At 37.2% G+C, this 13,318-nt stretch overlaps 1 protein-coding gene across 3 annotated transcripts in view; it reads left to right on the top strand.

Moving 5' to 3' along the window:
• LOC135771801 (protein NLRC3-like) overlaps window positions 1-12,854 on the top strand; it is a 16,738-nt gene extending 3,884 nt beyond the window's left edge. For all 3 annotated transcript variants that reach the window (XM_065282161.2, XM_065282162.2, XM_065282163.2), the window contains exons 4-11: window positions 1-844; window positions 920-1,093; window positions 2,245-2,418; window positions 2,562-2,735; window positions 8,984-9,157; window positions 9,436-9,609; window positions 9,754-9,927; window positions 11,634-12,854. The exon at window positions 1-844 is cut by the window's left edge and continues 929 nt beyond it. In XM_065282161.2, coding sequence (XP_065138233.1) covers window positions 1-844; window positions 920-1,093; window positions 2,245-2,418; window positions 2,562-2,735; window positions 8,984-9,157; window positions 9,436-9,609; window positions 9,754-9,927; window positions 11,634-11,655 — 1,910 coding nt within the window. In that variant the 3' untranslated portion in view covers window positions 11,656-12,854. The remainder of the gene's footprint in view (window positions 845-919; window positions 1,094-2,244; window positions 2,419-2,561; window positions 2,736-8,983; window positions 9,158-9,435; window positions 9,610-9,753; window positions 9,928-11,633) is intronic.
• The last annotated feature ends 464 nt before the right edge of the window (window positions 12,855-13,318 follow it).

The following is a 13,318-nucleotide window of genomic DNA, read 5'->3' as shown; positions in this document are numbered from 1 at the left end:
TGTACACACACTTCCTGTTCATTCAGACGAACATTAAACATCGGGACAACTTTAAGAAGAGCATGAAGGATAAAGACATGATCTATAAACTGTGTAAACTGGCTTATGAGCAGCTTGTGAAAGGCAATGTGATCTTTTGTAATGAAGACCTGAGAGAGTGTGGCATTTATGAATCAGAAGCATCAGTGTACTCAGGATTGTGTACTCAGATCTTCAGAGAGGAGTTTGGTTTGTGTCAGAGGAAAGTTTACAGCTTTGTTCATCTGAGCATTCAGGAACATCTAGCAGCTCTACATGTGCACCTCAGATTTATAAACAACAACATAAATGTGTTTGATCAAATTAAACTGTATCAAACGGCTAAGCTTTCAACACTTCATCTGTATCAGAGAGCTATAGATGAAGCTGTACAGAGTAAAAATGGACATCTGGATCTTTTCCTTCGTTTTCTTCTGGGTCTGTCACTGAAGTCAAATCAACATCTCATACAAATTCTGAGAATACAGACAGGAAAAACCTCTCACATTAGTGCAAATATAGTCAGATACATCAAACAGAAAACCATGAACACTCAATCTCCAGAGAAGTGCATCAGTCTGTTTCACTGTTTGAATGAACTTGGTGATCGTTCACTAGTGGAAGAAATCCCACAGTATCTGAAATCTGCATTAAGTAAAGCCACACTCTCTTCATCTCAGTGGTCAGCTTTAGTTTTGGTGATGCTGACATCAGAACAAGAGCTAAAGAAGTTTAACATGAATCAGTTTGTTGAAGAAAACAAAGCTAAACCCCTGAAAGTTCTTCAGAAGCTGCTGCCTGTGATTTGTGAATCCAGGACAGTCCTGTAAGTGTGAACAGTCACTTTACTTTTAAAACATTATTAATGATGTCATTTCAAACCAATTTTATTCTTATACAGGTTGTATTCGTGTAATATCACAGATGAAGGTTGTGTTGCTTTGACTTCAGCTCTGAGATCAAACCCATCACATCTGACACATCTGAATCTGTCTGATAATAATCTTGGAGATTCAGGAGTGAAGCTGCTGTCTGCTGTATTGGAGAATCCTGACTGTAAACTGGAGATACTGAGGTAAGATTATGTGCTGTAATCAAGTTAAAGTGAGCTTTATTGGCATTTCGCTACATGTAGGAACATACAGTGGAATTAAATTTTGTATCTCTCAGGATTACCGTGTAACAAATAGTGACATGAGGAGACAACACGTGTATACACAAATCAATTTAAACTTAAGTGGGTGATCGGACTATACAAAACTATGCATATACTACAGTAATCTGTACTATAATCTTTCCTATATGTTATATATACAATGCACTACTCTAGCTGTGCAAAAACATTACAAAAGAAAGTAACTTTACATATAAGCTGTACACATATTCAACATATTTAACATATTTCAATATTCAATATGTTTAACAAACAATAGTGCAGTTACAAAATACGTTGTGCATTGGCAGCAAAGATAGGTAATAATGCAACATGGATTATCTACAAGCTTGAAGGGACACTACACTTCACACACTCATTTTCCAGCTCCTCTAGGGTTAAACATTTTTACTATTTTGGAATCCATTTAGCAGATTGCCGGGTCTTTTAGCATAGCTTAGCACAATCCATTGAATCTGATTAGACCATTAGCATTGCACAAAAAAAATAACCAAAGAGTTTCAATATTTTTCCTATTTAAAACTTGACTGATCAAGGATTTTGCTTTTGTAACATGGCTGCAGGAGGCACAACAATATTACGCAGAACCCGAAAATAGTCCCCTGCCATTGAAAGTTACTAAGGGGACAATTTTCGGGCACTGTGTAATATCATTGCACCTCCTGCAGCTATGCTACGGCAGCAAAGTTCTTGATTATTACGCCAGAATAAGAGTATAGTTTCTGTTAGTTCAGGGCTCTTACAGCCTAGGGGAAAAGCTGTTGTGCATTCTTGCGGAGTGGGCTCTTATGCTCCAATACTGCTTTCCTGACAGTAGTAGCAGGAAGAGATTGTGGGAGGGATGCTGGTGGCCTTGCTGGAGCATCATGTAAGGAAAATGATCTTACCAGATCAATAAAGTCATCTGTATGAATCTTTTTCTTGTCATGTAACAAGAATTAATAGTTCAGCTCATTCATCAGAACAGGCTTTGTCTCACAGTGATTTAAGCTGTAGATTTGTAATGATCTTTTATAATGACCATGATCTAATGGTGTCATTGTTTTCTACAGGTTGAGTCAGTGTAATATCACAGCTGAAGGTTGTGTTGCTCTGTGTTCAGCTCTGAACTCAAACCCATCACACCTGAGAGATCTGAATCTGATTAAGAATAATCTTGGAGATTCAGGAATGGAGCATCTCTCTGCTGTACTGAGGAATCCTCAATGTAAACTGGAGATACTTGGGTAACATCATTCACACATTATTGATTCTCAGAATAAAATTATCAAGTAGTTTACGGGACAGACTGCAAAAAACAGACAGGAGTCAGAAACAGGACGCGTACCGCACAAACACCTGGGCTCAAGTGTGTCTCTGTTCTCTACAGGTTGTGCTCTTGTAATATCACAGCTGAAGGTTGTGTTCCTCTGACTTCAGCTATGAGATCAAACCCATCACACCTGAGAGATCTGAATTTGACTGATAATAATCTTGGAGATTTAGGAGTGAAGCTGATCTCTGCTGTACTGGAGGATCTTGACTGTAAACTGGAGAGATTGAAGTAAGAACATTTGATGTTTTGTGATGTAATACAGTCATGAAATCTATTTGAAGTGTTATTGTACTGCTGCTCCTATGAATTGAGAAGATCCTCAATAACATGATACTATTGTTCTGATTATGACTCGCACATCTCTAGGGGTGTAACCATATTACAAACCGAACCGAAGGATCGCGATACACTGCCCACAATACGAATTGTGGAACTCTCACGCCTCCTGCTGCCCATTTTTGAAGTTAATCTCACTTATCTCTGACTAACTAATCTATTAATTTAAACCAAAATTTCTTTGCATACATTTGATTAAATTGTATAAGTAACGACTGATAAGAGTTTTTAAATGCTTTTCTACATATTATATTCCAAAATTACTGTTTTCCAAGTGCATGTCATGTAACGTGACTTGGGAGTGGGCGTCACACTCAGTTTCTGATATTGCAGATCCCCCAGACACAAGTCTCTTGTGTGGGATCATTTTGTTTTTCCTGTGGAGTACAGGAATGGAATTTGTGTCGTAGACAAAGCACACACAATCTGTCGTAACTGTTTGTGGGTGCATGCGTGTGTGTCAGATAGGATTAACCGAAGTGTAATGGAAGAGCGTGAGATCAATCTCCAGAACAAAAGTAAAACCATAACAAGACGTCAATAGAGTCTGCATTAATCTGCTTTTATGCGTTTATTACAGAAGATGGTTTCAGATGAGTTTAGTTAAAGCCGCTCTATGCATTTTCAGCGTTTTTGTCAAACAGCGACCCCTAGAATCGCTGGAGAATACTTGCAACTGTAGTAATTTCCCACTCTAGTACATCTCCGAAGATAATGACCAGGTAATGTTTCACAATTTCATACAAATATTAGGCTACTGCATAGTCTACTAAACTACAGATGATGGTAATAGGATAATAAGAAGTTTATTCCAAGTGTAGAGTGCATATAATAATAAAGTACCGCGTTTGCTGGCTTATAACGTTTTTACATGATTGCAGCTAAATCACAAGTAAACAGTCTATAGTCTATGTCTACTGTATCATTTCATTTGTGTTCTTGTAAACATTACAAAATGCCATGACAAAGTTAATTGTGTACTTTGCATTATTTCATAACATTGGTCGTTATAATGTCACTATACATGATATTGCTATTTATCATAATAGTTTGCAAATTGTGTATGTTTACACTATTTACAACCTCTAGGCTTATTTATGTCCTGATAATTATGTGAGATATTGACGACTGTTGTCATGATAATCGCATAACATACAACATAGGCCACAAAAACAAATTTACAAATAAGAGATTGACTTACTAGTCCATCAACAAGATCGCCAGATCAGCATCCCATGCAGTGCTGTCTTTAAGCTCACGCCAACGAGTAAAAACCTGACCGAGTGGGACTCTTGTCCGGTTCCTAAGGCTGGGCGTACACGGTGCGAATTCTAACGGTCGGAACGTCGTGAGCTCTCGCACACGACACGAGTGAGTTTATACGAAAATAATTCGGACGCAGTCACACACGACAAGATTTTACTGTACGACTTGACGAATTCTGACGTAAGCATTTTCACACCTGTGAGGATGAAAGGGGGTTCCTTTCGTTGTGGCAGAATGTACAAAAAAATAAAACAAAAAGAATAGGGTTAAGATATTGGCTTAGTATATAAAACAGCCTGGAATTTCTGTTCTTTTGTATTTCTATTTATGCATTCCGAAATTGCAATATAGGTCTAGTTCTTTGGCGGTGAAGGAATTTCTCTGGCAGTGATTGTTCGTGCTTGCGCATATGCGGTTTTACCGTCTTAATACATCATGTTTGGAATGCCTAGTAAATATCTATATTGCTATTATTAATGTTACATGTATTGTTGCTTTTTTATAAATATGACCGTTCAAAAAACACATTCAGTGGGCCTATTTATTTATTTGTAAATGCAGAATGAGGAGCAATGAGGTAAAACGCAAGCTAACGTTACACGTCTTTCCCTTTATAATTAAATTATTAAAGGTGCCCTTCCTCTGGCGTTTTTATTGTTTTATACTGTTGTCTGAGGTCTACTCATGATGTTTGCATGGTTTTTACATCCAAAAACATCAAAAGCAATAAGTAATAGGCTATTTTGTACCCTGATTTTGAGGCTGGTTAGAGAAGTGATCCGTTTTAATGGGCGGGCTGCATTGACGACTTGGAAGTAAACGCCCACTGCTATGATTGGATACCAGTTTTTCGTTCAAACTAACTTTCAATTTAATCTCATGTGTAATCAGTTTAATGTTAAGTGAGTGTCTTAAGACACAGTGTCTTTCTTACACACGCATATTTTATCATAAACCCTTTTGACACACACACGCCTGTCTTTTATCGTAAACCCACGCACAAAAACACACACACAAACACAAACGTACACGTGTCTTTTATCGTAAACCCTTTCGTTGTGCGTGTAGCAGCACACACGCACACGCGCACACACACACACAAACCCTTTTACATAAACCCTTCGACGCGTGTGTAACGAATGCACAAACACACACATGTGTTTTTTTTATCACATTTAATAACTCACACAAACACGAGTGTCTTTTATCATAAACCCTTTCAAAGAGTGTGCAGCATGAATTCGCGTCCCTCGGAAGAGAAAACACCGGCCACCACAGTGACACATAGTACTAAAGTGTTTTACTCACACAAACACGCGTGTCTTTTATCATAAACCCTTTCAAAGAGTGTGCAGCATGAATTCGCGTCCCTCGGAAGAGAAAACACCGGCCACCACAGTGACACATAGTACTAAAGTGTTTTACTCACACAAACACGCGTGTCTTTTATCATAAACCCTTTCAAAGAGTGTGCAGCATGAATTCGCGTCCCTCGGAAGAGAAAACACCGGCCACCACAGTGACACATAGTACTAAAGCGTTTTACTCACATAAGCTGCGCCACCATTACGTCCGGATCCAATATTGATAGAGGAGCATTGCTTTTTAATCGCAGTCTCTCTTCAAATCCAGCGTTCTTCTGAACATCCAAACATGTAGCAACTGTTATGATTCCCTCGTTTAATAGGAATGATGTCTCTTGACGAAAAACAATAACCCGAATATGGTACGGTTAACGTTTAGCCATCCTTTCAGTAACTTGTTATGAAAACTAACTCAACTACACGTAATATGTGGGCGCGGTCTCAAGTTGAAGAGCTCATGAATATTAATGACCTCGATCAGTTCCACGTCACACTGATAAGCTTTTTAAACTGACCTGATTTCTACACTTATTTCTTTTCAGTGGCTAGAGCTGACAGAGGAGGTGGAAGTTAATTTTCACATTCACGACACAACACAAACACATATGAACCTAACACATATCAAAAAATACAAGTAAAAACGGTTTTATGTGGAAGGGCCTCTTTAAGACAACACATCTATAGCCAAATATTAATTTGTAAAACGAAAATAATTTAATTTAATATAAAGCACATTGTCTAGGCTTGTTATGTGCAAATGTTCGGTCAATGCGGTGTCTTGAAGTAAAAGTGAGACCGCAGCATTTATGCTCCTGTAACTGCACAAAATAAATGCCATACAGAAGGCATTGCATATTAATATAGTGCATTTTCACAGTAGGCCTATATGTAAATTAATACATAGCAATACAAATATAGTATGAAAACAAATTAATCATTATTTAAATAAAGTTTCAGAGATAGCCTACATTTTTAGTCATTTAAATGTTTTCATCATTTCAAAACAAGGCTACCATATAACTTACACTGGGCTATATCTTTTGTTCCTTTGGTCGAAAATATGTAAAAGAATATATATGTGGGTAAAAATACCGAACAAGCTCAGTTGTTAAAGCAGAAGCTCCATAATAAGATGGGAAACATCGTCTCCGCATATGATCATCATGTTTATGTACTCTCTCCATAAATGCATATCTTAGCCTATTAAACATGGACATTCCGTTGCTTTTTTCTGTCGCGACAGCCCTTTTAATATCCAATCATTTATGAAACTACAGCAACTTTGGCACAGCTTGGATTACACAAAAATTGCGACATTCTTTGTACATCCTGTACTATTTAAACCAGTGGTCTCTGCACGGAGTCTAATAATTTTTAAATGTATTTATTACATAATTTAGTTGGCTTATTTTATGTTTACATTGTAAATAATGATAAAACATATTAACAAGTAAAGAAAAATCAACAAGTAAAACAAAAAAGTTTTAATATCAAAAAGCCTCGTTTAATGCATTGTGGTAGCACTTATCAGAACAGCTACACTCTCTCCTGTTTCCACACACATCCAAAGCTGTGACCCGACATCACAAAAACACGTATGACAGGTTTTTTTCAGGCAAATAAGCTGATCAAGAGGTCGTCACTGAAAGGACCTGTACATATTTGTCATGATGTCCGGTCACTGGAGTGTGTATGTGCGCGAAACATAGCCAGCTATAGAGTAGTCATCAATATTTGAGGTAGCAGTGCTACATTTGTCTTTCTTCTTCTGCGTTTTGTACATTCTGATTGGTCAACTTCAAGTGCTTTGCCAGATCGTCTCGTACACCCGCACCAACACTAATTTATACCGACAGCTCCCGAACTTTTTTGACATGTTTAAAATTATCGGGAGGTCGTAAGGTGCTCGTAACCTGCTCGGCTCGTAATTCCTCTCACACGGTGCGAGCCGCGACCATACGAGCATGAACGATTTTCTCCCGAGGAAAAAAAATCGCATGCGAGCCCCTACGACAGCAAAAATCGCACCGTGTACGCCCGCCTTAACGCGGTCAGATTTTCTTTTCCTACTCTCTTCCAACGCGCTTTCTTAACTTTTAAATTGTTTAGCCTCACGTCTCAAATTCGCGCGTGCAGTTGTTGTTATATGCTTGATTGACTTCATGCAGCGCTGCAAGAACCGACAGCCAGATGACGTCAAAGTGCCGTCACGGATCATTCTCGCGGTACTTTGACGTCATCCGGCGGTCGGTTCTTGCAGCACCACATGAAGTCGAACAAGCCTAAAGCCGAAAGTATGCTAGGGACGTCCGCGTATGCACACCATCCGCATGACGTCATTTTCGTCATCAAGAGGGTCCGCGGGCGGCTGTGCGGACCGTTCGCGAGCAGCCCAATATGAGACCGCACAGACGGTGCGCGTACAGTCCGCGTACAACAGCGCATGCGCTTGAAAATATTTAGACAGGGCACTCCACTATAAACAATTATACAAAGGAAATAGACAGCATTTGCACACACACTATCGTTTTTCTTCTTTAACTTTTGCTTCTTCCAAGAACGGAAAGCTCTAGAGCATGTTTGTTTGATTCCTGTTTTTTGTTGTCTTGTTGTTTGTTCTAAACTGTGTTTGCAATGGTGGATCAGTTACTTTTCTTCACCTATCCTAATGTTTTAACGTACTGTAAATGTCGCCAAATCAGTGCTGCCCTGACAGCCTGTTAGACTAATAATTTGAATAAGAAATCATTTGTATTGCGTATAGTGTCGAACGCGGCCATCCGCGTGTAGCCGCGGGGAGTATACTCGAAAAGCTACGCGGACGCGGAAAAAGGTATACCCCGGCCTTAACGTGTGTGACGTCGTTGCCGTAAAGCAAGTCGTGATTCTCGCGAGATTTGTCAGGGGCGGTTCTCTCAAGCTTGCATTGCTGGTTTTGCTAGCGGCGTCCTCCCCGAGCTTCAACAGGAGGATGATTCGCCCTACTATGACTTTGTTTACCACCGAAATAATTTGAAGCTGTTATATTAAGGTAAAATAACTGCATAGTGTGTCTTTAAATTCAGATTTTTTCACGTTTGTTGCTATTTTAATCGCAATAGCATTTTGTGATTTGATTTGTTCATATTTGCCTGTTCAGCACAAAGTTTGTGTGTCTTATCGCCTCCGCTGTCACTGCGAGAAAACAATAATTCATTCATTTGCTTCATGATAGTAAATATGTAAAGTGATGCACAGTTTCTGCTCATCTTGTCTTTATTTTTTGTGCTCTGTGCATGAGTGAAGCTAATTTTCCATAAGCGCCCCATCATACAGGGGTGAAACAGCTGAAGGCAAAAAAATGTTTCGTCCTTTGTGTGAAGGGACAGCTTTCAGATATTCGTTTCGCTGTTTTGCATCGCTGGCAATAGGAAAAGACTTTTAGATTTGTAAATATCTTTAGTAATGACCTTGATCTGATGGGTGTGTTGTGAACAGAGACAGTAAAGTGTGTGTTATTGTTTACTACAGGTTAAGGAGTTGTAATATCACAGATGACGGTTGTGATGCTCTGTCTTTAGCTTTGACATCAAACCCATCACACCTGAGAGAACTGAATCTGTCTATGAATAAACTTGGAGATTCAGGAATGGTGCATCTCTCTGATCTACTGAAGCATTCACTGTGTAAACTGGAGAAACTCTGGTAAGATCAGGAGCTAGTTACTAGTTTACTAGATGATGATAATAACAATAGCATAATAATAATTTCAAAACTATAGTCAATATCGATAAACAACGGTATTGACCATATGACTAGAAATGTATTTCATTATTATTGCCATGCAGTACTGAACATGTACTCTCTCTCTCTCTTTCGAAAATAATACTCAATACATGTAGTAGTTTAATATGTTTATTATGGTTTGTTTAAATAACTTGCGTGTTGAATGATAAAGATGTGTGTGTCATTGTTCTCTTCAGGTTGATAAATTGTAAAATCACAGCTGAAGGCAGTGTTGCTCTGACTTCAGCTCTGAGATCAAACCCATCACACCTAAGAGAACTGAATCTGTCTAATAATAAACTTGGAGATTTAGAGATGAAGCTGCTCTCTGATGTACTGAAGAATCCTGACTGCAAACTGGAGATATTGAAGTAAGATCATTTTCTGAGGCATTAAAACGTTTCTGCTAATACAAGTCAAATGCACAGATAAATGGTATATAAAACAAAACAAAATCTGACTAAAAATCTGCTTTTTGATGTGAGAATGAAATGTGTGTTATTTGTTCTTTGCAGGTTGTCTGATTGTAATTTCACAGATGAAGGTTGTGTTGCTCTGACTTCAGCTCTGAGATCAAACCCATCACACCTAAGAGAATTAAATTTTAATGGGAATAATCTGGGATATTTAGTAGTGAGGATGCTCTCTGATCTGGCGAATGATTCAAATTACAAGCTGAAGAAACTAAGGTGGGCAATGATTTATAATTTTTATATATCTAAACATTTTATCCAGTGATGTTAAGTTAATGTTTTTAATTTGATTACATGAAATGATAACTCTAGTCTCTGTAGGTTTCTCTACTTCAAACTCTTATTTTATAAATTAAATGAATACATTAGCAAATTAACAGAAGAATGGTGTAGAAATGGTGGTTCGTTGTTAGTTTTTGGCATATAGGGGTGGTTTCCTGGACAGTGATTATTTTAGCCAGGACCAGACCTTAGTTAAATTAGGAAATATAACTAGTTTTAACCAACATGCCTTACAAAAAACATAACTTGTGTACATTTTGAGGCAAAACAAAGGGCACTGACGTATTTTAAGATATCTTAGAGCGTGTTGTTTTCAGTTTGGACTGCTCTTACATTTATCTTAGTCTAGGACTAGTTTAATCCTTGTCAAGGAAACCGCCCCATAATGTATTAAGTAATGTTAACAAATTAAGCTTTAAAGGATTACTCCACTTTCACAAAAATAAAATCACAATAATTTACTCAGCCCCATGTCATCCAAATTATTTGTCTTTATTTGTTTAGTTGAGAAAAAAAAATATTTTTAAGGATTTTAATAACTTTATTAGACATCAACAGTTTACAGTTTCAATGCAGTTTAAAATTGCAGTTTCAACGCAGCTTGGACAATAAATCTAAGACAATAAACTTACACAAAGACAATACCGTATATACCCGAATATAAGACAAAGTTTTTGTTCTAAAATAGGCTGAGAAATGGGGGGGGGGTCATCTTATATTCACGATAGACAAAATCACGGGGGAAAGGGAAAAAGCAGGGGCAAACAGTAGAGGGCGCCAACACAATAGGTTAGATGTGTTTGATTAAATGCAGATGGTCTTCTCAGTACCACAGATACATACATACATGTGCCTACATAATTATTGCATTTCTGTGGAACGGTTATTCATTTTTGCCACTCATTCATTAAAGGCGTTCTAAGCGAATCTGCGAGACGTTAGTTTTTGTTGAGGTTTGAATTGTTTTCAAACAGACAGAGCGTAGCTAACTCCTCCCCCTCCCTTCCATGCTTTCATGAACGCGCCCAACCCCCACCCCCAAATCCTTCTTGTCGTTTATTGGCTGGAACACTTTGTTATGGTTTCTGTTTGTAGGTGTGGCCACTGTGTTGTTATTGCCGTTTGTGAAGCCTGGGCTGTCTACAGAGATCGCGTTTTTTTTACAGTTTGATCAGTGGACAGGCAGCAAGCAGATAGTGAGGAGATGTTTGCTATATGTAACAAAAAATGTTTTATGGTCTAAAACGCCTCAATTCGCTTAGAGAACCTTTAATTCCTGAACTCATTCATTGATGGAGTACACTTTATTTTTGATAAATTAATCACATTTTTTTAATAAATAGTGTTAAAATGTTTTATTATCACTAGAATTTTCAAATAAAATTACTTTCTATTGAAAAACAGATTTTTTTCACAAAGTTCCTTTTTTTTCCAAAAATAAGTCTAGAAAATGGGAGGTCGTCTTGTATACGCCTATTGAGAAAAGTCCTTTAAGGTTTTCCTTAAAAAAAAAATATTCTCGACTAAACAAATAAAGAAATAAACAACTCAGAAAACATAAACAAAAAGCAGCAAATTAAGCATTGTAATGTAAATAAATACTTCTTAACAATTATGATAACAGGTTGTGTGTTTAACAGCTTCTCTGACAACAGAAGATGAAACAAAGGAATAGAGGCTTTAGTCAACGCAATTAACAGAGACTCAAAGAAGACATCCTGAACTCATAATAACAATGAAAGTGACATTAATTCTGCTTCAGTACTTCACCTGTGTCTCATCTATTGTTTAGGACAGAGTTTTTCAGATGGGTTTGTGTTGATGAGAGAAATGCTGGAAGTTTGTTTATAAAAGTACAAATGCTAATTGTAATATTTACAAAAGTACAAAATGTGTTCACGTATGCCTTTTATGTTATGCCTATATATTTATGTACAAAAATTGTGTAATGTTTAAGTTTTATGGACATGAATGTGTTCCCTGACAAAAAATATTCAGTTTTCACTTTTAAAACGATTAAACCTTTAAATCGGTTTTCATGTTTGCAGTTCTTGAGCGGTCCTTTCCACACCCATTTACGCCTAAGAGAAACATGAACTTTGAGCTGAATTTGAAGTTTAATGATAATGATTTTAATATCTGGATGTCTTTATTCAGATATTAACTCATAATAAGAGTTAAGATACTAAATGAGTAATGTGAAACAATTCACAGATCACATTTGAGTTTTCAAACTGGGGTCTACGCCAGGGGTCTCCACAAAAGTTTAAAAGACAAAGCAAAAACTTAAAGTATACTGTGCAGCCAAATGTTTAAGTTTATAAAGAATTTGCTGTCTTTATATCATCACATATTTTTTATCTAACACAGTTTAATGTTTCTTTATAAATAATATGGGAAATGGATATATATTTTAGAAAAGGGGTCCCTCGCTAAAGGTGGGGGCCTATGTGGTGGTCCCTGACTCCCTGCCATCATAAGGTAAAAAAGCTGGTCTATTTAATCCTTGTCCAATCTGAAATGGCTTTTATAAAAGCTTTATGGTCGAATGCCATTGTATTAGATGCTGCATTATATAGAAAAGTGAATATAGCGATAAATTCATGCTGGTGACACCTGGTGTTGAAGATGTTGTAAAGCATGGAGACTTCAGTCCAAACATGACACATTATACAAAGTTATTGCAAGATTTTTCAAAAAATGTAATGTTTTTCAATAAATTACAAATCATTAAGCATGATGATGTGATTATTCACTAGTAACTGAAATTCAACAACATTATAGGTGAAGTGAAGTCAGACTGTTCATCTTAAGCTGTAGTGTTTGTGTTGCTGACATGAGGCTATGAGTTTAATATGAAATTTGTTAAAGAAAACAAATTAATTTACACCATTACAACCAGTACTACTACAGCATTTAATCATTATCATGTATGCTTAGGTTGCTGGTTTAAAGTAGTAAAATTTAAATAATTTAATTATAAATACTGTATTGTATAATGTTTAATAAAAATGTATTTTTTTTGTTATTTCTGTGACTTTTTAATTTAACAATTACGATAGATTTACATTGTGCCTACTAATATCACTGCTATATGTCCAGTGTAGCTGTTGTTATTAATAAACTGATTCAAATTTTATCTTAATTAGTAGCAGGAGAGTTTGGTGCAACGTAACCTAAAGCCCGCCTCTGACGTCACTGCTCATACTGATTGGCTGAGGTTCCTCAAGTGGACCCGCCAAAACAGAATGCCTCGACGGTCGGGGTCAGGGCTGTTTTGGTGGCAAAAGGGGGACCTATACAATATTAGGCTTGTGGTCATAAT

Source organism: Paramisgurnus dabryanus, chromosome 8 (genome assembly GCF_030506205.2).
Source record: "Paramisgurnus dabryanus chromosome 8, PD_genome_1.1, whole genome shotgun sequence".
In the NCBI taxonomy this organism is placed as follows: domain Eukaryota; kingdom Metazoa; phylum Chordata; class Actinopteri; order Cypriniformes; family Cobitidae; genus Paramisgurnus; species Paramisgurnus dabryanus.
Note: the sequence above shows the minus strand (reverse complement) of the source record. Positions and strands in the feature narration are given on the sequence as shown.